The following is a 27,739-nucleotide window of genomic DNA, read 5'->3' on the forward strand; positions in this document are numbered from 1 at the left end:
TCATTCTCGCACTGACAGGCTGTGGAGTCTCTTCTCTGGCTGGGGGAGGAGGACGAGTCCTTCCATTAATGCACGCGTCTCCACGTTACAATCGGCACTTTATCATCGCTCTAAAAACGACACGTTTTGTGTGAGGGGCTTTTTTTTTTTTTTTTTGGTGTGTTTGTGTGTGTGTTTTTTCTAAAAAAAAAACAACCCGCCTTGTATCAGATACGATACAAGCTGTTAGCTAGTTAGCCGGATAGCTTGTGGGCTAGCCAGCTCTCTCCCCACCCTCAACACGGTGAGTGGTCGTCGTGCCAAACTGCAGCCGAGAAGCGCGACTTTTTTCTTTCTTTTTTTATTTTTCTTCCCCCCCCCTTCTTCGCCTTCGACCGACGTCGTCGCGGGCTTTGCTCCCAAAACGTCGAGCCGGCACGTTAGCAAAGGTGACGCCAGCGACATAGTGGGCGCTACGTGGGGAGAGACGTGTCTTCTGACAGCAGGGATACGTCGGCTGTCCTCCCCGCCTCTGGCTGACAGCTCGGGCTGCTGAGACGGAAGACGACGCGGCGAAGGAGGGGATTGGCGACTTTCTAGCCGGTGAGCTCGATTTGCACGTAAGTTTGCACACGCAGTAGCCTTTTCTTTTTGTTGTTGTTGTTGTTGTTAAACCACTTACCTTGGCTGTAACTTCTGCGACTCGTGGTAAGCTACCATAAAACCTTAGCTCCCTCATGCTAGCTGGTCCTTCGAAGGACCAGCTAGCATGAGGGAGCTAAGGTCTGGGTGGATGGAACTCCTACAAAATACACCGCTAATCTCACTAAATGACCGACATTGTTTGTCCCAGCACCATTACTAAGTTAGTTGGTGTACAAACCCCGTTTCCATATGAGTTGGGAAATGGTGTTAGATGTCAATATAAACGGAATACAAAGATTTGCAAATCATTTTCAACCCATATTCAGTTGAATATGCTACAAAGACAACATATTTGTGACAAAGAAGTTGACAAAGAAGTTGGGAAAGGTGGCAATAAATACTGACAAAGTTGAGGAATGCTCATCAAACACTTATTTGGAACATCCCACAGGTGTGCAGGCAAATTGGGAACAGGTGGGTGCCATGATTGGGTATTAAAGTACATTCCATGAAATGCTCAGTCATTCACAAACAAGGATGGGGCGAGGGTCACCGCTTTGTCAACAAATGTGTGAGCAAATTGTTGAACAGTTTAAGAAAAACCTTTCCCAAGCAGCTATTGCGAGGAATTTAGGGATTTCACCATCCACGCTCCGTAATATCATCAAAGGGTTCAGATAATCTGGAGAAGTCACTGCACGTAAGCAGCTAAACCTGTGACGTTCCATCCCTCAGGCTGTACTGCATCAACAAGCGACATCAGTGTGTAAAGGATATCACCACATGGGCTCAGGAACACTTCAGAAACCCACTGTCAGTAACTACAGTTGGTCACTACATCTGTAAGTGCAAGTTAAAACTCCCCTATGCAAGGCGAAAACCGTTTATCAACAACACCCAGAAACGCCGTCGGCTTCGCTGGGCCTGAGCTCATCTAAGATGGACTGATACAAAGTGGAAAAGTGTTCTGTGGTCTGACGAGTCCACATTTCAAATTGTTTTTGGAAACTGTGGACGTCGTGTCCTCCGGACCAAAGAGGAAAAGAACCATCCGGATTGTTATAGGCGCAAAGTTGAAAAGCCAGCATCTGTGATGGTATGGGGGTGTATTAGTGCCCAAGACATGGGTAACTTACACATCTGTGAAGGCGCCATTAATGCTGAAAGGTACATACAGGTTTTGGAGCAACATATGTTGCCATCCAAGCAACGTTACTATGGACGCCCCTGCTTATTTCAGCAAGACAATGCCAAGCCACGTGTTACATTAACGTGGCTTCATAGTAAAAGAGTGCGGGTACTAGACTGGCCTGCCTGTAGTCCAGACCTGTCTCCCATTGAAATGCCCTTTCCCAAATACTTTGGCACGTGTAGCAGCCATGAAATTCTAAGTTAATTATTATTTGCAAAAAAAAAATTAAGTTTATGAGTTTGAACATCAAATATCTTGTCTTTGTTGTGCATTCATCTGAATATGGGTTGAAAATGATTAGCAAATCATTGTATTCCGTTTATATTTACATCTAACACAATTTCCCAACTCATGGAAATGGGGTTTGTAGTTTCCTTAAAAACACCGCCTCCTCAAGCTAATTGTCACGAGTAATAGCCTCTTCGCTAAGCCGCCAAAGTTGACAGCTAAGTGTGTCACTAATACACGAGTGTTATTCAACTTGCAGCCCGCGGGCACAATTTGTACGGAATATGTACTGTACTGTGTAATCTACCAACACAAGTTCAAATCAAATCAATCAATCAATCAATCAATGGTGTGCCGTGGGCGTTTATGTCATTTCACCTATTTGGGTTAAAAATGTTCTTTGCAAACTTGTAAACAAATGTGATTGTAAAATTTGGCTGACTGCTACAAGCCACCTCACCGAGAGATCCAACCAGCTCCTCTAGTATAAGGCACTTATGTTCCAGTTTTGCACACATTTAAATTAATTTGATAAACAAAATGGGAATTTCTTTTTAAAAGTTGTAACGAAAAGACTGCATCAATATGCATGAATTAAAGGCCTACTGAAATGAATTTTTTTTATTTAAACGGGGATAGCAGATCTATTCTATGTGTCATACTTGATCATTTCGCGATATAGCCATATTTTTGCTGAAAGGATTTAGTATAGAACAACGACGATAAAGATTGCAACTTTTGGTATCTGATAAAAAAAAAGGCTTGCCCCTACCGGAAGTAGCGTGACGTAGTCAGTTGAACATATACGCAAAGTTCCCTATTGTTTACAATGATGGCCGCATGAAGTGAGAGAAATTCGGACCGAGAAAGCGACAATTTCCCCATTAATTTGAGCGAGGATGAAAGATTTGTGGATGAGTAAAGTGCAAGTGAAGGACTAGTGGGGAGTTGAAGCTATTCAGATAGGGAAGATGCTGTGAGAGCCGGGGGTGACCTGATATTCAGCTGGGAATGACTACAACAGTAAATAAACACAAGACATATATATACTCTATTAGCCACAACACAACCAGGCTTATATTTAATATGCCACAAATTAATCCTGCATAATAACACCTGCGTGTTTGTTATGCTAGCTCCTAGCTCCTCTGCTAGCTCCTAGCTCCATAGAACACGCCAATACAATTCAAACACCTGATCAACACACACAATCACTCAGCCCAAAAGACCGTTCACCTAACCCAAGGTTCATAAAGCTTATATATTTTTAAAAAGTTACGTACGTGACGCGCACGTACGGTACGTGTTATGCTAGCTCCTAGCTCCTCTGCTAGCTCCTAGCTCCATAGAACACGCCAATACAATTCAAACACATGATCAACACACACAATCACTCAGCCCAAAAGACCGTTCACCTAACCCAAGGTTCATAAAGCTTATATATTTTAAAAAAGTTACGTACATACGCAAAAAAAAGCCAAAGCTGCATACTCACAGTAGCACGTCTGCGTCTTTGTCATCCAAATCAAAGTAATCCTGGTAAGAGTCTGTGTTGTCCCAGTTCTCTACAGGCGTCTGTGTATCCAAATCAAAAGTCCTCCTGGTTAGAGTCTCTGTTATCCGAGTTCTTCCATCTTGACTGCATCTTTCGGGAATGTAAACAAAGAAGCGCCGGCTGTGTACTGTTGTGGCTGACTACGTTCGAAAAATACGTCCATTTCGCACCGACAACTTTCTTCTTTGCTTGCTTGGCTTCCTTCTCCATAATGCAATGAACATGATTGAAACAGATTCACGAACACAGATGTCCAGAATACTGTGGAATTATGAAATGAAAACAGAGCTTTTTCGTATCGGCTTCAATGTGGAAGGCATACCCGTGTTCGTCGGGCTACGTCACACGCATACGTCATCCGCAGAGGCGTTTCGAACCGGAAGTTTAGCGGCAAATTTAAAATGTCACTTTATAAGTTAACCCGGCCGTATTGGCATGTGTTATAATGTTAAGATTTCATCATTGATATATAAACTATCAGACTGCGTGGTCGGTAGTAGTGGGTTTCAGTAGGCCTTTAAAGATGCATCAATAATCGATTTTTAATCGAATCGTACCTCCTGAATCGTAATCGAATCGTGTGGTGGTCAAATATTCCCACCTTTACTTGGGAGTGACTAACATTATGACAGTAGGTCCTTACAAATTGCATGTTTCTGCGGAGTGAGAGTACAGTCATTTCAATGGACGGTTGTGTTTTTATAGATCACATACAGTATAGGCCAAAAGTTTGGAAACACCTTCTCATTCAATGGGTTTTCTTTATTTTCATTGTCACTGAAGGCATCAAAACTATGAATGAACACATGTGGAGTTACGTACTTAACAAAAAAAAGGTGAAATAACTGAAAACATGTTTTATATTCCAGTTTCTTGAAAATAGCCACCCTTTGCACTGATTACTGCTTTGCACACTCTTGGCATTCTCTCGATCAGTGTGTCATAGTTTTGATGCCTTCAGTGACAATCTACAATGTAAATAGTCATGGAATAAAGAAAATGCATCAAAATGAGTAGGTGTGTCCAAAGTTTTGGCCTGTACTGTATGTACTTTGCGTGAAAAACAGTGTATGCAACTTTCTGGCTCTGGTTTTTTGCGTACTCAAGATCGATTGACCGCAGAAATCTCCCGTTGTAGAAGATTTTTGACTAGTTTAAAGGCCTACTGAAATGAATTTTTTTTATTTAAACGGGGATAGCAGATCTATTCTATGTGTCATACTTGATCATTTCGCGATATTGCCATATTTTTGCTGAAAGGATTTAGTAGAGAACGACGACGATAAAGATCGCAACTTTTGGTATCTGACAAAAAAAAGCCTTGCCCCTACCAGAAGTAGCGTGACGTAGTCAGTTGAACATTTCCGCAAAGTTCCCTATTTACAGTGATGGCGGCCAGAAGTGAGAGCGATTCGGACAGAGAAAGCGACGATTTCCCCATTAATTTGAGCGAGGATGAAAGATTTGTGGATGAGGAAAGTGCAAGTGAAGGACTAGTGGGGAGTGGAAGCGATTCAGATAGGGAAGATGCTGTGAGAGGCGGGCGGGACCTGATATTCAACTGGGAATGACTACAACAGTAAATAAACACAAGACATATATATACTCTATTAGCCACAACACAACCAGGCTTATATTTAATATGCCACAAATTAATCCCGCATAACAAGTGTTTGTTATGCTAACTCCTAGCTCCTGTCCATATAACCCACCAATACAATTCAAACACCTGCACAACACACACAATCACTCAGCCAAAAGGACCGTTCACCTAACCCAAGGTTCATAAAGCTTATATATTTACCCAAAGTTACGCACGTGACACGCACGTATGGGCAAGCGATCAAATGTTTGGAAGCGCAGCTGCGTACTCACGGTAGCACGTCTGCGTCTGTGTATCCAAATCAAAGTAATCCTGGTAAGAGTCCGTGTTGTCCCAGTTCTCTACAGGCGTCTGCGTATCGAAGTCAAAGTCCTCCTGGTAAGAGTCTCTGTTGTCCGAGTTCTTCGATCTTGACTGCATCTTTCGGGAATGTTAACAATGAAACACCGGCTGTGTTGTGTTGCTGACTTCCCTCGCAAAATACTCCGCTTCGCACCGACAACTTTCTTCTTTGCTTGCTCAGCTTCTTTCTCCATAATGCAATGAACAAATTGCAACAGATTCGCCAACACAGATGTCCAGAATACTGTGGAATTATGAAATGAAAACAGAGCTATTTTGTATTGGCTTCAATTGGGTACCGATACTTCTGTTTCACTGGCTATACGTCACGCGCATACGTCATCATCCAAAGGCGTTTTCAACCGGAAGTTTAGCGGGAAATTTAAAATTGCACTTTATAAGCTAACCCGGCCGTATTGGCATGTGTTGCAATGTTAAGATTTCATCATTGATATATAAACTATCAGACGGCGTGGTCGGTAGTAGTGACTTTCAGTAGGCCTTTAAAACAATTACATGTCGGGTTGCGCACAGGCCTGGGGCTGACGGAGCTTTGGGGGCCCACCATCCCACCCCTTCGGCCAAAAAACACAGTTTGAAAAACGATCTTGATTTTACTCGACAGAACAGCAACAATACCAAAATCTAATCCATTTTAGAAATATTTTTGCTCATGTATATATCATATTCGCAATGGGCACTCACACCTCGATGCGCGTGTGACAGAGGCCAGGCTACTTCAAGAATAGTACTGGCAATCTCAGCTCAGTAGCCCCCCGATTGGGTGGGGGCCCCTGGGCCTCAGCCCAGGTAAGCCTGTGCATTAAGGAGGCCCTGGTTGCACGGTAAATAATAATTGTGTATTCAGCCTTGTTTTATGTGTACGTAAGCTTGATTGACCGCAGAGATTTCCTGTCTTAGAATATTTGTGACTCGAGTAAACCAGTTGCTTGTATGGTTGCGCAATATACAGTACAGGCCAAAAGTTTGGACACACCTTCTCATTTCAATGCATTTTCTTTATTTTCATGACTACCGTAATTTCCGGACTATAAGCCGCTACTTTTTCCCCTCGTTCTAGTCCCTGCGGCTTATACAACAGTGCGGCTTATTTACGGCTTGTTCTTCTCCGACATCGACGAAGAGGATTTCGGTGGTTTTAGTACGCAGGAGGAAGACGATGACACAATGATTAAAGACTGACTTTTCATATACCGGTAGGCTGATTATTTTGATAACGTACAGGCGAGCACTTTGTATTACTTTGCACCGTTGTATTATTTGGAATTATTTACATTGTAGATTGTCACTGAAGGCAAGTAAAAACCATTTCAGGTGACTACCTCTTGAAGCTCATCGAGAGAATGCCAAGAGTGTGCAAAGCAGTAATCAGAGCTAAGGGTGGCTATTCTGAAGAAACTAGAATTTAAAACATGTTTTCAGTTATTTCACCTTTTTTTTTGTTAAGTACATAACTCCACATGTGTTCATTCATAGTTTTGATGCCTTCAGTGACAATCTACAATGTAAATAGTCATGAAAATAAAGAAAACACATTGAATAAGGAGAAGGTGTGTCCAAACTTTTGGCCTGTACTGTATATCCATCCATCCATTTACTACCGTGTAAAAAAATATGGTAAGTTGCAATAATTTCACCTTAAAAAAATTTGTGTATATTACTGTAAATGGAAAAACAGTACTTCTGTTTTTATGGTTAATAAAAGGCAGCTCAGTTGCCAGAATTTTACTGTAAAATTACATTTCTTTTTTTACTGTAAATAAAAAAACAACTGTATTTTTACAGTAAATTTTTGGAATCTGAGTTGCCAGTTTTTTTGTTTTTTTTTTACCCCAAATCAACAACTTTAGATTTTTCGGTGTATTCCTGTAAATACTGTTTTTTTTTCATTTAGAGAAAAATTCTGTAAAAACCACAGTAAATTTCAAAATTTTACCATTGTATCTATTGCTACTTTTACATTGCACAATTTGATGGATAACTTGCTTTGAAATCATTATTATTAGTATGTGTTTCTATTTAAAAAATGGTTTGAATGTTTGATAATATATTTTCGCATAATTAGACAATATTTAAGTTAACTGAATTTGCGATTGCATGTAGTTCATGCATTTTTTTCCTGCCAAAATAGAACTAAATTATACATTTAGTAAGACAAGTAACAGTACCCAGGATTTCGAGGGCCTAATAAAATGATGTGGCGGGCCACATCTGGCCCAAGGGCCTTGGGTTTAACACCTGTGGTCTATGTCTACACACAAACGCATACACCTGCTGTCATGCACGTTTTGTCTAATTAGAAGCCTGGAAAAAGCAGCAGCTGACTTGGTGGCATTACACCTCTGTTATTATGTTTATTTTGACATACTAGACATACAATGACGTGTACATTATCTTTAAAACCAGCCTGCACTTACACAATATTAATCTTATTTTAGTGTTTAAAGTGCGCATGCACGCCTGTGCTGCTGAAACCCAACACTTGTGGAATTATAACATGTATAATCGGCAACGTTGTGATACATTACATGTGCAGTGAAGTGTAAATGTTTTCTCAAATCAGCACGCACTAACGAGCCGAGGAAACCCTTTTGCATGGTTAAGTGCCAATATAAAGCGCACAGACGTGCATCTGCTGCTGCAAAACTCGTAAATTTTTATGACATTACTTAAAAAAAAAGTACTGTAGTTGTTCGTAGTACATACACAGTACCGTATTTTTCGGAGTATAAATCGCACCGGCCGAAAATGCATAATAAAGAAGGAAAAAAACATATATAAGTCGCACTGTAGTATAAGTCGCATTTTTGGGGGAAATTTATTTGATAAAAGCCTACACCAAGAATAGACATTTGAAAGGCAATTTAAAATAAATAAAGAATAGTGAACAACAGGCTGAATAAGTGTACGGTTATATGAGGCATAAATAACCAACTGAGAACGTGCCTGGTATGTTAACGTAACATATTATGGTAAGAGTCATTCAAATAACTATAACATATAGAACATGCTATACGTTTACCAAACAATCTGTCACTCCTAATCGCTAAATCCCATGAAATCGTATACGTCTAGTCTCTTACGTGAATGACCTAAATAATATTATTTGATATTTTATGGTAATGTGTTAATAATTTCACACATAAGTCACTCCTGAGTATAAGTCGCACCCTATGAAAAAAACTGACTTATAGTCCGAAAAATACGGTATGCATGATCCTGTTATATCTCACATTCTATATTGTTTTGGAAAAAGGTTGTCATAAAAGTTACTTAATTCATTAAAAAAAATACAAAAGAAAACAAATGTTTATGCATATGTAAATGTATTCAGTTATAAACATTCATTCACTTTCTTCTTTCCTCCATTGATCTAAACTTTACAGCTGCTGCCCCAAAATCAAAGTTCTCTGGCTGACGAGGACCACTGACACATCTCATCTCTGCATATTTTACTACAATACCCTTATGGGCATTACATATATCAAAATCAAGTACCAACTGTACTGTTTACTTGTTGAAATACCCTTTTTAGAGCAAATATCTACCCTAACACCCACTTTGCTGCTGCCAAAAATAGATTTCAAGGGTATTTCAACAAGTAAACAGTACAGTAGATACTTGATTTTGATATATGTAACGCCCACAAAAGACACAAAAAGTGCGTTAACGCTAACATTGATAATGTTGCCCCTTTCTTATGACACAGAGCAAAAAGTCTTGCTTGTCAAAGTTCTCCCATCAGCTGGAGGCTCGACAAAGATCGTATCCATAACAGCTGATTGTCGTTAGTGCTGGCGGGAGTGTCGCAAAGCCCACTTTGATGTGTCTTTGTTATTAATGTAGAGTGGACATAGCAGCATGTTTACATTCAGGGAGCCATTACCTCCCTGCTTAGCAACCAGCATCAAGGGTTGGAATTGGGGGTTAAATCACCAAAAATGATTCCCGGGCGCGGCCACCGCTGCTGCTCACTGCTCCCCTCACCTCCCAGGGGGTGAACAAGGGGTTGGCTCAAAGGCAGAGGACACATTTCACCACACCAAGTGTGTTTGACAATCATTGGTACTTTAACTTAAGAAACATACAGTAAGTCTTCTTATTATGTGTTTAAAGCCAGCAAGGCAGTGTTGTTGAGCTTTGGGAATGACAGCGCACAACACTGACGTCATCACAAGTCTCCGTTTGTGCCGTGTACACGCATTCGCTAAGCGGAGACCTTTGGAACTGTACACTCGGGCCAGCGTTTGCAAAAGTATGTGTTTGCGTGTGGACCAGAGGCCTAAACGCAGAGATAAGTATGCGTTTATTAAGTATCCGTGTTTGTGTAGACATGGCCTTAAAGGCCTACTGAAACCCACTACTACCGACCACGCAGTCTGATAGTTTATATATCAATGATGAAATCTTAACATTATAACACATGCCAATACGGCCGGGTTAACTTATAAAGTGACATTTTAAATTTGCCGCTAAACTTCCGGTTCGAAACGCCTCTGAGGATGACGTATGCGTGTGACGTAGCCCGGCGAACACGGGTATGCCTTCCACATTGAAGCCGATATGAAAAAGCTCTGTTTTCATTTCATAATTCCACAGTATTCTGGACATCTGTGTTCGTGAATCTGTTTCAATCATGTTCATTGCATTATGGAGAAGGAAGCCAAGCAAGCAAAGAAGAAAGTTGTCGGTGCGAAATGGACGTATTTTTCGAACGTAGTCAGCCACAACAGTACACAGCCGGCGCTTCTTTGTTTACATTCCCGAAAGATGCAGTCAAGATGGAAGAACTCTGATAACAGAGACTCTAACCAGGAGGACTTTTGATTTGGATACACAGACGCCTGTAGGGAACTGGGACAACACAGACTCTTACCAGGATTGCTTTGATTTGGATGACAAAGACGCAGACGTGCTACTGTGAGTATGCAGCTTTGGCTTTTTTTTGCGTATGTACGTAACTTTTTTAAAATATATAAGCTTTATGAACCTTGGGTTAGGTGAACGGTCTTTTGGGCTGAGTGATTGTGTGTGTTGATCATGTGTTTGAATTGTATTGGCGTGTTCTATGGAGCTAGGAGCTAGCAGAGGAGCTAGGAGCTAGCATAACAAACACGCAGGTGTTATTATGCAGGATTAATTTGTGGCATATTAAATATAAGCCTGGTTGTGTTGTGGCTAATAGAGTATATATATGTCTTGTGTTTATTTACTGTTGTAGTCATTCCCAGCTGAATATCAGGTACCGTGAGTATGCAGCCTTGGCTGCTAAACATTCGATAACTTGACCGTATGTGCGCGTCACGTACGTAACTTTTTAAAAATATATAAGCTTTATGAACCTTGGGTTAGGTGAACGGTCTTTTGGGCTGAGTGATTGTGTGTGTTGATCATGTGTTTGAATTGTATTGGCGTGTTCTATGGAGCTAGGAGCTAGCAGAGGAGCTAGGAGCTAGCATAACAAACACGCAGGTGTTTTTATGCAGGATTAATTTGTGGCATATTAAATATAAGCCTGGTTGTGTTGTGGCTAATAGAGTATATATATGTCTTGTGTTTATTTACTGTTGTAGTCATTCCCAGCTGAATATCAGGTCACCCCCGGCTCTCACAGCATCTTCCCTATCTGAATAGCTTCAACTCCCCACTAGTCCTTCACTTGCACTTTACTCATCCACAAATCTTTCATCCTCGCTCAAATTAATGGGGAAATTGTCGCTTTCTCGGTCCGAATTTCTCTCACTTCATGCGGCCATCATTGTAAACAATAGGGAACTTTGCGTATATGTTCAACTGACTACGTCACGCTACTTCCGGTAGGTGCAAGCCTTTTTTTTATCAGATACCAAAAGTTGCAATCTTTATCGTCGTTGTTCTATACTAAATCCTTTCAGCAAAAATATGGCTATATCGCGAAATGATCAAGTATGACACATAGAATAGATCTGCTATCCCCGTTTAAATAAAAAAAATTCATTTCAGTAGGCCTTTAATTAATGTATTTTCATGCAGTTTTACATTTTTTTCCCGTTTCATTAAATAAGCGTTTATCACTTGCAATTTTTAAAAACAGTGCATATTAGAGATGTCCGATAATGGCTTTTTTGCCGATATTCCGATATTGTCCAACTCTTAATTACCGATATCAACCGATACGATATATACGGTCGTGGAATTAACACAATAATATGCCTAATTTTGTTGTGATGCCCCGCTGGATGCATTAAACAATGTAACAAGGTTTTCCAAAATAAATCAACTCAAGTTATGGAAAAAAAATGCCAACACGGCACTGCCATATTTATTATTGAAGTCACAAAGTGCATTCTTTTTTTTTTAACATGCCTCAAAACAGCAGCTTGGAATTTGGGACATGCTCTCCCTGAGAGAGCATGAGGAGGTTGCGGTGGGCGGGGTTGGGGTGGGACAGGGTTGAGGTGGGGGTGGGGGGGTGTATATTGTAGCGTCCCGGAAGAGTCAGTGCTGCAAGGGGTTCTGGGTATTTGTTCTGTTGTGTTTATGTTGTGTTACGGTGCGGATTTCTCCCGAAATGTGTTTGTCATTCTTGTTTGGTGTGGGTTCACAGTGTGGCGCATATTTGTAACAGTGTTAAAGTTGTTTATATGGCCACCCTCAGTGTGACCTGTATGGCTGTTGACCAAGTATGGGTTGCATTCACTTGTGTGTGTGAAGAGCCGTAGATATTATGTGACTGGGCCGGCACGCAAAGGCAGTGCCTTTAAGGTTTGTTGGTGCTCTGAACTTCTCCCTACGTCCGTGTACACAGTGGCGTTTTAAAAAGTCATACGTTTAACTTTTTTAAACCGATACCGATAATTTTGAAACCGATACTGATAATTTCCGATATTACATTTTAAAGCATTTATCGGCCGATAATATCAGCAGCCCGATAATGTCGGACATCCGTAGTGCATATGTAATAAGTAATTCCCATCACATTTATTAAATTAATGGAAATGTTTGCAAAACTGGAACATAAGTGCCCTATAATAAAGGCGCTTGTCGGATCTCTCAGGGAGGTGGCTCGCTGCAGTCAGCTACATTTTAGAACTCTTTGCATTACTGTTTTTACAATAAGTAAATCCATTATCGAATATTGACCTTTACTAATTGATTTTATAATCGTCCACGAATTGCGATGCATCTAAAAATGTATTATTTTCCCCACCTCTATTATTGTCTGATGATAGAGAGCGTCTCAGGCGTGTGAAAGCATGTATCTGCCCCTCGCTTCCTGATTTCCATAGCCTCCTTCATCTCTCTCTTCTATTTCTTTCTTTCTGTCACTTCTGTTGTGTCGGTTGCGTCTTTTGTGGCTTAAAATTGTGTCACGTCTTTATTAGTGTGTTGTGTCGTCTGTCTTTGTTGTGGATTTTGCAATCGTGCTGCAGTTGCAAGTTTTTGTGTTGTAATTTATGATATTGTCGCGTCGCGTTTGCGTTCATGACCTCTCTTGGCCACCGTAGGTATCTGCCATTCTTGTTTTGATAACACCACAGACGGGCAAATAGTTTACGTCTTTGTTATTACAAACGCTAAACTTCATATAAATCCTGCCGTTCTTAAATCGAATGTTTTCCTTTTTCTAGTATCGATAAAATCAATCGATTCCCTTTTAAAACGATCTGGATCGATGCCTATCACCCAGAAGGCAAACTTACTGAGCACAGATCGATATACTTGAAATTTTGGAATATAAATCGAAAAATCAATATATTGATCAATCGTTACACTGCCAAATATTTTTTAAATTAATCGATTCGCATACAATTTTTCTCCTCCCCTTCAATGCCTGTTTGTTTTTTGACTCCCAAGTCGAGTTCGACCAGTCATGTTTACGCAAATCTTCCATCACTTCCAACGCTAATTTCATGCATTTAATAAATTAAAACAGACCGTAACTGTGGAACTTCTTTTTTCTGTTTCTTTGTTTCGCAAGCGTTCTAATGATACCAACCTTTTTAAAATGAGGTAAAGATGAAGCAAGTTATGACATTTTTAACAAAAAGGTCACAACTAAAATTATGAGCCCCATTCACTTTGTATTGAAGAAGTTGACCATAAATTAGTTTAACCCTGTAAAAGTCCATAAATTTGTTAATATTTATCACAGAAATATGGTACCTAATTAAATTCTGGGAATTGTCTTTACAAGACCTGTCTGAAAATATTAGTTTCATGTAAATCAATTATTGTTTTAATTTTTTCACACATATTTAATTATATACGATATAAATGATTTACATTTGGCTGGTGATAGAGCTTGTTGACTCATTTTAGCTTTGTCCAAGAAATGTGCTAGCGACAAGCGAATGAACATGTCCTCAATGCACTGTAGCATTCTCGCTAACAAGCTAGCGGTTAACCTACCTCCCTCAGCAACACAGATTTTATTAATTCATGACTTTTTTTATCATTACATCAGCCATTTGGTGAGTTAACGAATGTGATGACAGAGCCTCGCAGTGACTAGAATAACAAGTCAGTGTACATGCGCATAGTTTATTTAATCTATTATTTGACAATCTACTATTTGGATTAGGATGTTACTTGTGTACATAGACCCTAAACAAAAATGATGCGATTATGACGTGCATTTTCATTCGTCACCCCTTAAATCGGAATACTTTATTTGGACTTGCGCAGCACATCGCGTAAACGGAAGAAGGCGCAGTGACCTCCGCTGTTAACAAACATGGCTTTGTGCTTTTCTTCTTGTCACGTTATTTATCACTTGTTCCTTCTGTTCGCTACTTTTGTTTTACCTCTCTTTTTTAAATGGAGCTGTTCTGTGCCCTCCATGTTGTGATATGTACAGGTTTCCGCACGTCTTCATGTTACGACATTCTGCGTTCGTGTTTGAGGCTAGCAGTAGCACTTGGTGAAGCTGTGAATAAAACATCATGTTGAGACGACAACTGGATCCCTCCTTTTTATTGTTACGACACGTGACACTCCATACCGTACTTTTGTTTTTGCAAGTCTCGGTTTTAGAGCAACAAACTCAACGATATATAACGCTACAATCCCTTCATTGATCAGTCCGAGACTATTCAATTTAGTCCCCCCTTCACCACCAATGTATAGCTGACATCAAAGACATGCGCAGTAAGGAGAGTTTCGACCCAAACTTCGGAAGAAATGTTTACATGGGCAACCAATCTGAATGACTATCGACATAAACCACCAATCTTGATCGGAATGACATTTTTATCTGAACGTGTGTGTGATGAGGTCATAATATTCCGAACGGCGTGTTTACATGAAGCATTCTTATTCCGGTTAGGCTTTTAATCCGATTACTTGTATCCATGTGCACATAGCTGAAGGGAGAGGTCCGGCCCCCTTCGTGCTTGGCTTTCTGAAAATATGCCCCCTAGAACCATTTGGTTGAATAGCCCTTGCCGCAATGTTTGTGAAACCGAACCACTGACCCTGGTTATCTGATGCACCACCCCTCTGCCTCAATGGCAAACGTTTGTCTCATATCTACCCGATGCAGCTTTGAGAACTCCATGTTCCCTGGCTCACGTTCTAGATAAAGTGTCCGCTCTGTGTCAATGTCATGGGCGTTGCACTCGCGACCTTGCATTCTAAACTGTAAAGTCAGTGATTACCCTGGTGGTTACCTGAGCAATACATTGTATAAACATCCACTGAGCATGCATGTTTTTAAAAGACCACCTCTGTCTTTCTTCTCCTGCAGACTGTCAACAAGCGCTGCGACTGAGCCACACACACACGCGCACACACACACACACAACCATGAGTATTGAGATTCCGGTGGGGTTGACAGAACTGCTGCAAGGCTACACCGTGGAGGTGCTGCGACAACGGCCGTCGGACCTGGTGGATTTTGCCATACAGTACTTCACCCGCTTGCGGGACACGAGGGGTCAAGATGGCGCCAGCGAGGGCGGCAAGACGGGGAAAGGTGTGATGTTCGATGGGGAGCCGATGCAGACCGAGTCTAACGGAGAAGACGACGAAGACGACGACTCTGACTTCGAGCGTAAGTTTTGTTGTTGTGGTTGTTCTTTCTATTGTTTGTCCTGTTGTTTTTTCATTCATACAATATTTACTCATGCAGCCATGAGGGTGTCTATTTAGGGTAAGAGAGGGGATGCCTTTATTTGTTTTACACAAAAATATATGTGACCCGTGCTGGCAAAATGAGTCGGAATGCGCACAGGCTTATTTTGAGCTACAGGCAAATAAGTGAAAAAAATGTATTTTGGTTGAAATTGAGATTTTCACAAAAATGAGTCCATAAAGCCACAATCTAGCGATCCCAATCATCGAAATAGCAAGAAAACATCTTAAATCACCTTTATTTGAAGGTTTTGTACGAGGTATGTCTTCAGAAATTAGTCCTTTGTGTTAAAATTCCTTGAGAAAATCCAGTGTTTTCAACGCTCACTCGCGGCAATAAGGGGGAATCCCCCTAGCCGTACTTGGTATCATTGTGACGCCAAGTTTACCTACTTTCTAAAAATGAGCATGGAATTCCCGATGACGCCATTCTGAACCAATATAATTCGAGTTTTTAAACCTGTCCCGACGTAAACAAATCCGGCTTGTTGCTAAGGGTCGCTGTGAGGCGTACCCTCATTGGTTGAATCACCCCGCGCGGTGCATTGTGGTATCATGGCTGCGCCCTGATGAAAAACAACACAGTAATTCGAGCGGAATATTATGTGAAAAAAGGTGATTTTCAAACATTTAATTATTATTTTTGTGGATAAGTTAGACTGTTTCACATTCCGTAATGGATTTAGAAGGTGGAGAGGGTACACAGGCGGTTGCAAGTGTGCTAAATCCACTGCAGTCGGCGAATCTTCTTAGTGCTGCTGGTCAGGAATATTACGGACAGCTGACCAGCTGACAAACTGACCAGTGAACAAAAAAACTGTGACATAACAGTGTTGAAATTTTTGTACATAACCGTTTTCAATAGAGTTGAATATATATTTTTCCTTTAGACATGGGATTTGACTTTAATTGTACCAGTTTTGGTGTTGCTACAAGGACTTTTAAGGTATGGTTGCTATGGAGTTTTGTTTTGGAACATTCTGTTCTGGAACAGTAAACTTTAAGCTGTTTTTTCTCAAAACGGACCCTCAAACTTGGTCGACTTCAATCGGATGTAACTCTGTCATTTTCTGTCCGATTCCAACAAACCATACATCATTTTGAAGGTCTTTAGATGGAGAATGTGTAAATAACAATAACTCAGTTTTTAAAATTTCCTCATTGTGACTCATTTTGCCAGCACAGGTCACATATTTAAATTACACATGATACTACATTCAATGTAATAATGATAAATTAACACATCACATTTTATAAAAGGAATTGTGTACATTCAAGAGCTTTAGCTTAGCGGTATATCGCTATCACTAGGGGTGTAACGGTACGTGTATTTGAATTGAACCGTTTCAGTACGGGGGCTTCGGTTCAGTCCGGAGGTGTACCGAACGAGTTTCCACACGGACATATTAAGTAGCGTACTGCACGTTGTGTAAACGATGCACACTGAGGCACAACACACGGCATGCTAGCAGCTAACGGGCTACGATAGACTGACCGTACGTCCTCTTTTCACCGGACATGTCCTCTTATACGGAGCTGTCCGGGCGGAGTTTCTTAAATGCCTCAAATGTCCGGCATTTTGAGTTAGGGTTGCGTGTATTTTCAATGTACGTTCAGGGTTAAGAAGGGGTTAAAAACAAAACAAAAGGTGCGCACAGCAGCATTGGTGAGGGAGGGGCAGAGACAGAGAGAGAGAGAGTTATGATAAACGCGCATGCGTCGCCAGGCTCTGCTTTTTATCCATAGATATATCAGATAAAATGTTTTATTATCTATAGCAGGGGTGTCAAAAGTGTGCCCTGGAGGCCATTTGCGGCCCACAGCTAATGTTTTAAAGGCCCACGGCACATTCTAAAAATACTATTGAAATGAACAAAAACATAACAAAAGTGAAATAAAAAAGCTTAAAGGTGAAATGTAATTTAGAAAAAGTTACAATGTTGACTAATAAAACAAAGCTGTTTTTTTTTCTTTCAAACTGTCATTGCTCAAAACATAATATTGACTCAAAATCAATGTTATTATGAATTATTGACCTATCCAAGGTTCCGATTACTTTACATAAAATATTCCACTAAAAAAAATATTTTTGGTGGAAGATTTTGGTATATTTTACAAATATATATGTATATTTGAGACAGTGCCGCAATACCGATGTCCTTTGATGTGCCTCTGTTATGGCCGTTTGCGGCCGGGCGGCGCGCCACCGCCAGGGAGCCTGATGAAGGAGTCGCTACCGCGCATTGCCAACACTTCCAACACCCCCCCGCCACATGCACATTCGCGGGGGCGGGTGGCGGCTTATCTTTATTAACCGGCGATACACAAGCCGGTGAAAAGATTCAACAGAACAGCCGCCGGAGCCGACAAACTGCCGCTGCTAACTGCTGAAGCTAAAAATTACAGTTCAACTGATACCCTCGCTGACGTCAGATGTCGCTTGGCAACAGACACAGCCTTTTAAAGGCACGCACACGCTGCTCTCATAAACTTCTCTCAACTGCATATGACATATATTTAAATATTTTTTTAAGCAACGCCTTAGATTACTTTCAATAGTAATTAATTAAATTTTTTAAAGAGTAATTGTATTAGTAATTACATTTTTTTGGTAAAGTGATTACAATTAATCACTTTTTTAAAGTAATTTTCAGATCATTGGTAGTAACATTGATTGATTGATTGAAACTTTTATTAGTAGATTGCACAGTACAGTCATACTTGCCAACCCTCCCGTTTTTAGCGGGAGAATCCCGGTATTCAGCGCCTCTCCCGACAACCTCCCGGCAGAGATTTTCTCCCGACAAACTCCCGGTATTCAGCCGGAGCTGGAGGCCACGCCCCCTCCAGCTCAATGCGGACCTGAGACTGAGTGGGGACAGCCTGTTCTCACGTCCGCTTTCCCAAAATATAAACAGCTTGCCTAAAGAATTCAAACGAATGGAAACAAGGAATTTCAGTTCATCCAGGACAGTTCGAAGGGGAAGGTGTATGTTGCCTGTAAATATGTAGAACAGACTTCTCCATTGAACATGGTGGCCGAAATGATATACTCCTCATGAACGGAGAAGTTAAACAGGACAATACTGCCATCTAATGGATAGCCACCGGAACACTGAAATTCAAGTATTTCTTTTATGTTTTAGCTAGAATTCACTGAAAGTCAAGTATTTCATATATATATATATATATATATATATATATATATATATATATATATATATATATATATATATATATATATATATATATATATATATATATATATATATATACATATATATATACATATATATATATATATATATATATATATATATATATATATATATATATATATATACATATATATATATGAAATACTCGAGTTGGTGAATTCTAGCTGTAAATAACCACGCCCCCTAACCCCCACCTCCCGATATTGGAGGTCTCAAGGTTGGCAAGTATGAGTACAGTACATATTCCGTACAATTGACCACGAAATGGTAACACCCGAATAAGTTTTTCAACTTGTTTAAGTCGGGGTCCACGTAAATCAATTCATGGTACAAATATATACTATCAGCATTATAAGTCACCACACAAGTTAATCATCAGAGTATATACATTGAATTATTTACATTATTTACAATCCGGGGGGAGGGGTGGGCGGGGTTAGGTTTGGTTGATATCAGCACATCAGTCATCAACAATTGCATCATCAGAGAAATGGACATTGAAACCGTGTAGGACTGACTTGGTAGCATATGTACAACGAGCAGTGAATATAGTGAGTTCAGAAAGCATAATAACAAGTATATACATTTGATTATTTACATTAGATTATTTACAATCCGGGCAGGTGGGATGTGGAGGGGGGAGGGTGTTAGTCAAGAGTTGAAGTTGCCTGGAGGTGTTCTTTTAGTGCGGTTTTGAAGGAGGATAGAGATGCCCTTTCTTTTACACCTGTTGGGAGTGCATTCCATATTGATGTGGCATAGAAGGAGAATGAGTTAAGACCTTTGTTAGATTTGAATCTGGTTTTTTAACATGGTTTGTGGAGCTCCCCCTGGTGTTGTGGTTATGGAAATAGTTTGACATGTACTTCGGTATCAGGGAGGTGTAGCAAATTTTATAGACTAGGCTCAGTGCAAGTTGTTTGACTCTGTCCTCCACCCTGAGCCAGCCCACTTTGGAGAAGTGGGTAGGAGTGAGGTGTGAGCTGGGGTGGAGTTCTAGAAGTAACCTGATTAGCTTGTTCTGGGATGTTTGGAGTCTAGATTTGAGGGTTTTGGAGGTGCTAGGGTACCAGGAGACGTTGCTTGCCTTCACTCAATTGAGGTTACATGATGACTGCTGCTTTTCATTCTTGCCCCTTTTTGAAAAGTGAAAGCAACCACATGTGCAACCTGAGGTACATTGGTAGTATTCTGCATTTTTATGCAGTGGTTTCAGGCATCGACCAATTGCCTCCCCTCACCCCCCCACAGCAACACGACACAGTCACTGCCAAGCCAGGCCAAATGGGAGGGTTGCTTCAGGAAGGGCATCCTGTGCTGCATAAACTGTGTGAGCTAAAAACAGGAATTATGATGTTTGACCCCTGAAGGAAGATGCCATTTCCCCAATGTTTTTTTTTTACAAACATATAAAAGCTGTGTTTTTTTAGACATACCGTTTTCCTATTTTTGCTCGCATGAGAAGTATCGCTTCAATCATTTGCTACCTTTTATCTCCGCCTTTTCACTCTTGGAACCACCAAACATGTACGTACTTGTTTAATTTCTCCTGCAGCCACTATTTGGGCCTGAACTGTGTGCCCTGGGTTGTTGTGAAATCCTGTTACAGCCATTTATTTCGGATGTATTGAACAACACACCATAACCTTGTTAAAAGAGACTGTATAATTGAATCAGTATACATAGTGTTTTGGTCTTTTACAGTCCAAAGACATAGACCTCGCATTACCATGCGAGTGTTTTGCAGACTTGCAGAAGCTGGAAGCCATTGCAAGGCAGCGTGGCCTACATCCCATCAGTGCGCTGTGCAGCCAGCGAATGTTGTTTTGTGAATGAGGAATCTCTCAATGGGTTCTCTTTATTGGTCTGTGGTTGTGTTCTTTTATAGGGTTGACGTGCTGCTCGGTGCTAATAATGCAAAATGTACTTACCGGGTGAATTGATGATTACAAATTGTCAATTTGGAATTTGAGCCTGTTTCCATAAGCACGTTCATTATGCCCTTTATGCATGGAGATGATTGGCCAGCTTTGTCGATCGGTACAAACCGGCTCGAGGGGTAAAAGCGGGATTACGCTTTTCCTCTCTGCTCACACAAGTGGGATTTGGTTGCTGTCAGACAGCTGTGAGTCCCTCGGTGTGTGTTAGTGTGTGTCATTGATAGTGGATGTGCAGCACATGCTTGTGAAAGGCAACCAATCTGTTACTATTTCCCAGCGTTCCTAATCCAGCCAAGTCTTCCGCATACTCATTAGCAGCATTTTCCACATTTGAAGCTTTCCGCCATCCAGCATGTCGATATTTAGAGGAGACTGAACTTTGAAAGTGTCGTGCTTTTGCCCGAATGCTGTCTGGGTCACACGTATGACATCCATGGCATGAGATTATTCAGCCACGCTCGTAACACAAGCCGAGGGCAACATTTCAGAGAAGGGTGACAACACAGGCCTGTACAGTGAAACACATCATGTGCTCTGGCCGGGCTGCTGATATAGCCTATAGATAAAAGGCAACACATGCTCTTTGTTCATGCAGTCATCTGTCGCACAAAATTAACTTATGAAGTCATGACCAAACCGTCTAATATTTACACGTAATATACTATAACATATTTTGTGTCTTGTAGGACACCTAAGATTACTTCCAAGTGTGAAGCAGATTGTTCAGTTTACAATACAAAGTTGCCTTTTTGAGGTTATTTCTCTAATTGTGTGTACCTTAAATGCTCTAAAAATAGTAAGGGCGTAATGCAAAGAGGGCAGTTTGTTTAATTGGAAGCAGGCAATAATTGGAGAGAAGCTGTTTTAGCTCATTTAAGATAATTTATTTTTTAAAATTTTAATAATGATTTTGGAGTGTATGAGAAAAGTGACATCAAAAATCTCCCCCACACACATACATTTATTCACAAGTACAGTGATACCTTAGAATACAAGTTCAATTTGTCAATTTGCAGCACATACCTTAATAAACTCGTATTTCGAAACAATGATGCTGATTGAAATTAATTGTAACCAATTTAATCCGTGCTTGGCCCCCAAAACACCACCGTTTTAACATGTAAAATGCTTTTTAAAAATAATGTTTATATACAAGAAATATATAAAAAACAGTACAATATAACGTACTAAAACAACTACAGTAGTTGTATTAAGAATGTTATAATAATGAACAGCATTTGGAGAGCGGGTTTCTTGAGTATCTCCTGCAAACTTCTTCTTTGTCAAACACACCATCAGAAGCCTGTCCAAATTTTCATGGATACATGTCTGATGTTTAGACAATATTTTAACATCCTTGGCTGGCGTGGTATGGTGCAGACTAGCATTGCTACACATAAGCTTTCTCTTTTTCTTCTCATCACTGTCCATCACACTCAGTTTCTTTGTTCCAATTGTTTGAAAAACAAAGTTATGTCGATTTCAAGCTATGAGCTAATGCTGGCGAGCAGGACATCAGATGTTTTGGTCGGATTCTGTGGCATTTGCTACGCCAACAGGCGTTGGGGAGGCTATTGAGCTGAATTTTTGCTCTCAACCCTAAACATACCAGTTAGTCGAGGGACAGATCTTCAGGCACTTTCATCCCCAGGTACCATTGTATATTGCGCAGAACAGATGTAATAGCAATAAGTAACAAACATTATTACTGCTGATGGGTTCATTGCAGTAAATAAAGGAATGTAAATGAAGGAATGTGTGTAATTAAAATTTTACACATACAGCTGAGAAGTGCAACTGTAAATTGCATTCAGATGTGGATAAAGCTGCTACATGATAATCACGAGGGGTTGCGTTATATAGACAATTTACGATATAAATTATATAAATGTAGCCAACGATAGTCTTTATTCCTATCATAATAATGTGATAATGCATGTTGATGACACATTGTAGGTGTATCTGCAAATTTGCGAGCAACAAGTGAACAAACGTGTCCTCAACACAATGTAGCATTTTAGCTAGCGGCTAGCTTCCTGCGGTGCAAAGCCGGTCAGCAATCCTCGCCTCCATGGCAGCAAATAAACTACATTTCTAACAAATATCATCCCTGGAGGACAAAAAATAGCTCAAATCTGCCTTTCTTGCGCATATAATCATATAATGCTTGTGCAGCCCTTTGAGACACTTGTTTAGGGCTATATAAATAAACATTGATTGATTGATAATCCTTGGAGGATGAGAAATAGCTAAACATCTTATACACTACAAATCGTAGGAGGATATGCTAACCTGTAGCTAAAGCACCTGAATGTAAACAAAGATGGGCTGATCGTTATAAATATCGACCGTAAAGATACCAAGTATAATATCATTATTTGGTCGATATAGCCGGGGGTAAATCAAATTTTTGTTATTATCAAAAGCATATTTTGTTGTTTTTGTTATTGGTTACAAACTCAGGCAATAAGTAGGAGGTTTTTAAGGGCAAACAACAAATTATTTAAATCATAGCTAATACTAGGAAATTATTTAAATAATTCATTGTTATTGTCATTATCATGAGTTTTTTGTATGATTATTAGGGATGTCCGATAATGGCTTTTTGCCGATATCCGATATTCCGATATTGTCCAACTCTTTAATTACCGATACCGATATCAACCGATACCGATATATACAGTCGTGGAATTAACACATTATTATGGCTAATTTGGACAACCAGGTATGGTGAAGATAAGGTCCTTTTTAAAAAAATAAAATAAAATAAGATAAATTAAAAACATTTTTTTGAATAAAAAAGAAAGTAAAACAATATAAAAACAGTTACATAAAAACTAGTAATTAATGAAAATTAGTAAAATTAACTGTTAAATGTTAGTACTATTAGTGGACCAGCAGCATACACAGTCATGTGTGCTTACGGACTGTATCCCTTGCAGACTGTATTGTTCTATATTGATATATAATGTAGGAACCAGAATATTAACAACAGAAAGAAACAACCCTTTTGTGTGAATGAGGGGGGGAGGGAGGTTTTTTGGGTTGGTGAACTAATTGTAAATGTATCTTGTGTTTTTTATGTTGACTTAATAAAAAAAAACAAAAAACAATACAGATAATAAAAAAAACGATACCGATATTTTCCGATATTACATTCTAAAGCATTTATCTGCCGATAATATCGGCAGGCCAATATTATCGGGCATCTCTAATGATTATGATTGTCATCGAAAATGGAATCTTTCAATGATCTTTAAAATTGTATGTATCAGTATTGGTATTACCAATACTACCCCTGTAACTACTTGGTATTGGATGGATACCCAAATTTGTAGTAATGCCCAAAACTAAAGTAAAGAATCCAAACAGAAGACTAAGTGTGTATTATATTTTAACATAACTGTAGATAGAACCATGTTAGAACAGAAAGTAACCACCTATGACAGTAAATTAGCAAGTAGATTAATAATAGTTTTGAGAAAATAATATAACACCACAATGCAATATGTTATTGCATATGTCAGCATCCAAATTAGGAGCCTTTGTAACCAGTTTTGAGATGGTTCTTTTATTATTTATACCGAATAATATATTGTGATATATATCATCAGCAAGGCCCATCCCTGGTTACCACTCATGGTACTTTAAATGCAGATAACTGCCATCTTGTGAAATTGATAGCAATTAAACTGCAGGGGGTTGCCTACAGCCACACATGTTACTGCCCATACACAACGTTGACATATATACTTATTTTTTGATAACGACGGGGAAAAACACGCCACTCGTAAACAGCGCGTGCAAAAGCAACAAACATGGCAGTAAACGCAAACTTAAATCATGAAATGCAACCTTACCTGAGCAAAAGCAATGCATATTTATCCGGGAGAGTCTTGATACCAGCCACACACAAAGAAGTTGTAGACCGTCACCGCCATGTTTTCCAAGTTTCATCTGTTTTGTCATGTAGAATTGCGTCTGCAGCACAATAGTTCGATATGTCTGGGAATGCAACCGACAGATAATCCTTGATATTACTCAACAAATCTTTCTTTGATTAAGTATAGGGATCTATTCCATTGCATAGTTTGATTGTTTTGCTTGTACTTGCTTTTTGTAGGAAGATTTAAGCCTTTTTTGTACTCAGGTGCTGCTTGCTGTACAACAGCTATTTTAGCTTGGTTGACCACCAGTGGTTTTCAATTCCGGGAAGAAGTCATGTGACGGAATACCAGCAATACAAAACTTTAATGGAAGTGTTTGTATGTTAAGGGCTTTATAGGCAGAAAAGAGTGGCTCACATAGGCTCCATTGTAAGCAGACTTTTGATCGCATTCATTTAATATTTAGAATGCATTAAAAAAAAATACATCCATCGTCATGTCTTTAATAATTAATGTGAACGATAGGCAAAATAAAATAAAAAAAAAGTGCAGTTCCCCTTTGAGACTTTACACAACAATAAAAGGTTGTAGTTATAACTGTGACAGTAAGTTATGGTAGTGTAATGGGAAGTTAATTTATTTCACAGATGTCTAACACACCTCATTTGTAAACATTCTATACGGTCACATGATTTAACCACCTTAATTATGCCTGTAGACATTTTTGTTGGCTGAATATCTCAATTGTGTTGAATGTGTTGAGCTTTTACTTCATTACCTCCAATTGTGTTGGTCTGTAAAAGGGAAAGTTTAAAGAGCATTTTTGGGTTGAAGCTGTGAAATCATAGCTTTAGAATAAAGATGACTCCACGTGGCTCTGCTAAAATGTTGAAGAAAAGGCACAGTTGGACTTCATCTCGAGTTACTCTTTAAGTCAATATCACCTGCTGGCTCTTTTAACGGACCCAGCGATGTCATTTTATTCTATCAGGTTGGAAACATTCAAAGATGGGCAGGCTCCTACAAATATGTGCATTCTTTTTTTCATATTCAATAACTCGGTCTGCCTTGTTTCAGTCCGAAATAGCACTACCACAAACAGATGGTTCTTTGTTTTTGTAATTCCAAAGCAACTAAGTAACTTAAAGGGATCTGCACTTTTTTTGGAATCGTTTACCATCCTTATGTAAGACAAGCACACGTATGTTTTTGCATTGTAACTAGTAAATAAAATGCAATCAAAAGTCTGCTTACAATGGAGCCTATGATGTCACTATAGCAGGAAAATAAGTTTGGTAGCTCTCTGTGAAAATGCGCCGATAAAAATATTTTGTCTGCGTTTGCGCTTATAATAACAATATCACTAATACTTTGTTAAAATTCAGGTCACAAAATATACATGGAGTATTGTTAGCTCTTTTTAGATGTTTTTCAGAGGGCTTTATGTACCGAAAAGAGGACCTCCCATTGGCTCCATTGTAAGCAAGCTTTTATTTATGTTTATTTACGACTTACAATGAATTTAAAAAAACATCTGTCTTATTGTCTCTCATAATAAAACATCTGTCTTATTGTCCCCCTTTAACATGGAATAGTTTTGGAACACATTTTGTTGAAGAACAAACTTGCCTTATCTCAGACAGGACAGGAGAGCTGTTATTTTCCACTGTCATTATAAATATAAATTAGTAGAAATAAATGGTAAGACCACGGACTGCAAAGCAATGATGTAATTGCATTGCATCTGTGCATCCAGTGTTACGTATTTTACTATGTACTGCTTTTATATTTCCTGTATTATGTATTATTACTTTGAACTGTTTTATATTTAAATTTTTATCCTGTAAAGCAGTGGTCCCCAACCACAGGGCCACGGCCCGGTACCGGTCCGTGGATCGATTGGTACCGGGCCGCACAAGAAATTAAAAAAAAAAAAAATACAATTATTAAATCAACATAAAAAACCCAAGATACACTTACAATTAGTACACCAACCCAAAAAACCTCCCTCCCCCATTTACACTCATTCACACTCATTCGCACAAAAGGGTTGTTTCTTTCTGTTATTAATATTTCTTGTTCCTACATTATATATCAATATAGATCAATACAGTCTGCAGGGATACAGTCTGTAAGCACACATAATTGTATTTTTTTATGACAAAAAAAAACAACAAAAAAATTCTCCCCTCCCCCGGTCCGTGGGACACATTTTCAAGCGTTGACCGGTCCACAGTTATAAAAAGCACTATACCAAATCAAATGTATTATTATTATTATTATTACTATTATCATGCGTTGCACTCTATGAAGGGAGTGGTATGATGTTTTGTGATATGGTCCTCAATGGGTTTCTTTCAGAAGAATCATGTTTAAAACTAGAGATGTCCCATAATGGCTTTTTTGCCGATATCCGATATTCCGATATTGTCCAACTCTTAATTACCGATACCGATATCAACCGATACAGATATATACAGTCGTGGAATTAACACATTATTATGCCTAGTTTTGTTGTGATGCCCCGCTGGATGCATTAAACAATGTAACAAGGTTTTCCAAAATAAATCAACTCAAGTTATGGTAAAAAATGCCAACATGGCACTGCCATATTTATTATTGAAGTCACAAAGTGCATTATTTTTGTTAACATGCCTCAAAACAGCAGCTTGGAATTTGGGACATGCTCTCCCTGAGAGAGCATGAAGAGTTGAGGTGGGCGGGGTTAAAGTTAAAGTACCAATGATTGTCACACACACACTAGGACACACACTAGGAATGGTGAAATTTTTCCCCTGCATTTGACCCATCCCCTTTATCACCCCTGGGAGGTGAGGGGAGCAGTGGGCAGCAGCGGTGCTGCGCCCGGGAATCATTTTTGGTGATTTAACCCCCAATTCCAACCCTTGATGCTGAGTGCCAAGCAGGGAGGTAATGGGTCCCATTTTTTAATAGTCTTTGGTATGACTCGGCTGGGGTTTGAACTCACAACCTACCGGTCTCAGGGCGGACACTC

At 39.6% G+C, this 27,739-nt stretch overlaps 1 protein-coding gene across 2 annotated transcripts in view; it reads left to right on the forward strand.

Annotated features, from left to right (window-relative positions):
* Positions 1 to 27,739, forward strand: part of prkar2aa (protein kinase, cAMP-dependent, regulatory, type II, alpha A) — a 112,725-nt gene continuing 84,986 nt past the window's right edge. Inside the window, exons 1-3 of one of the 2 annotated variants that reach the window (XM_062054608.1) lie at positions 1 to 599; positions 1,360 to 1,466; positions 15,293 to 15,598. In XM_062054608.1, coding sequence (XP_061910592.1) covers positions 15,352 to 15,598 — 247 coding nt within the window. In that variant the 5' untranslated portion in view covers positions 1 to 599; positions 1,360 to 1,466; positions 15,293 to 15,351. The remainder of the gene's footprint in view (positions 600 to 1,359; positions 1,467 to 15,292; positions 15,599 to 27,739) is intronic. The other variant, XM_062054607.1, reaches the window with a different exon arrangement.

Source organism: Entelurus aequoreus, linkage group LG07 (assembly GCF_033978785.1).
Source record: "Entelurus aequoreus isolate RoL-2023_Sb linkage group LG07, RoL_Eaeq_v1.1, whole genome shotgun sequence".
NCBI lineage: Eukaryota > Metazoa > Chordata > Actinopteri > Syngnathiformes > Syngnathidae > Entelurus > Entelurus aequoreus.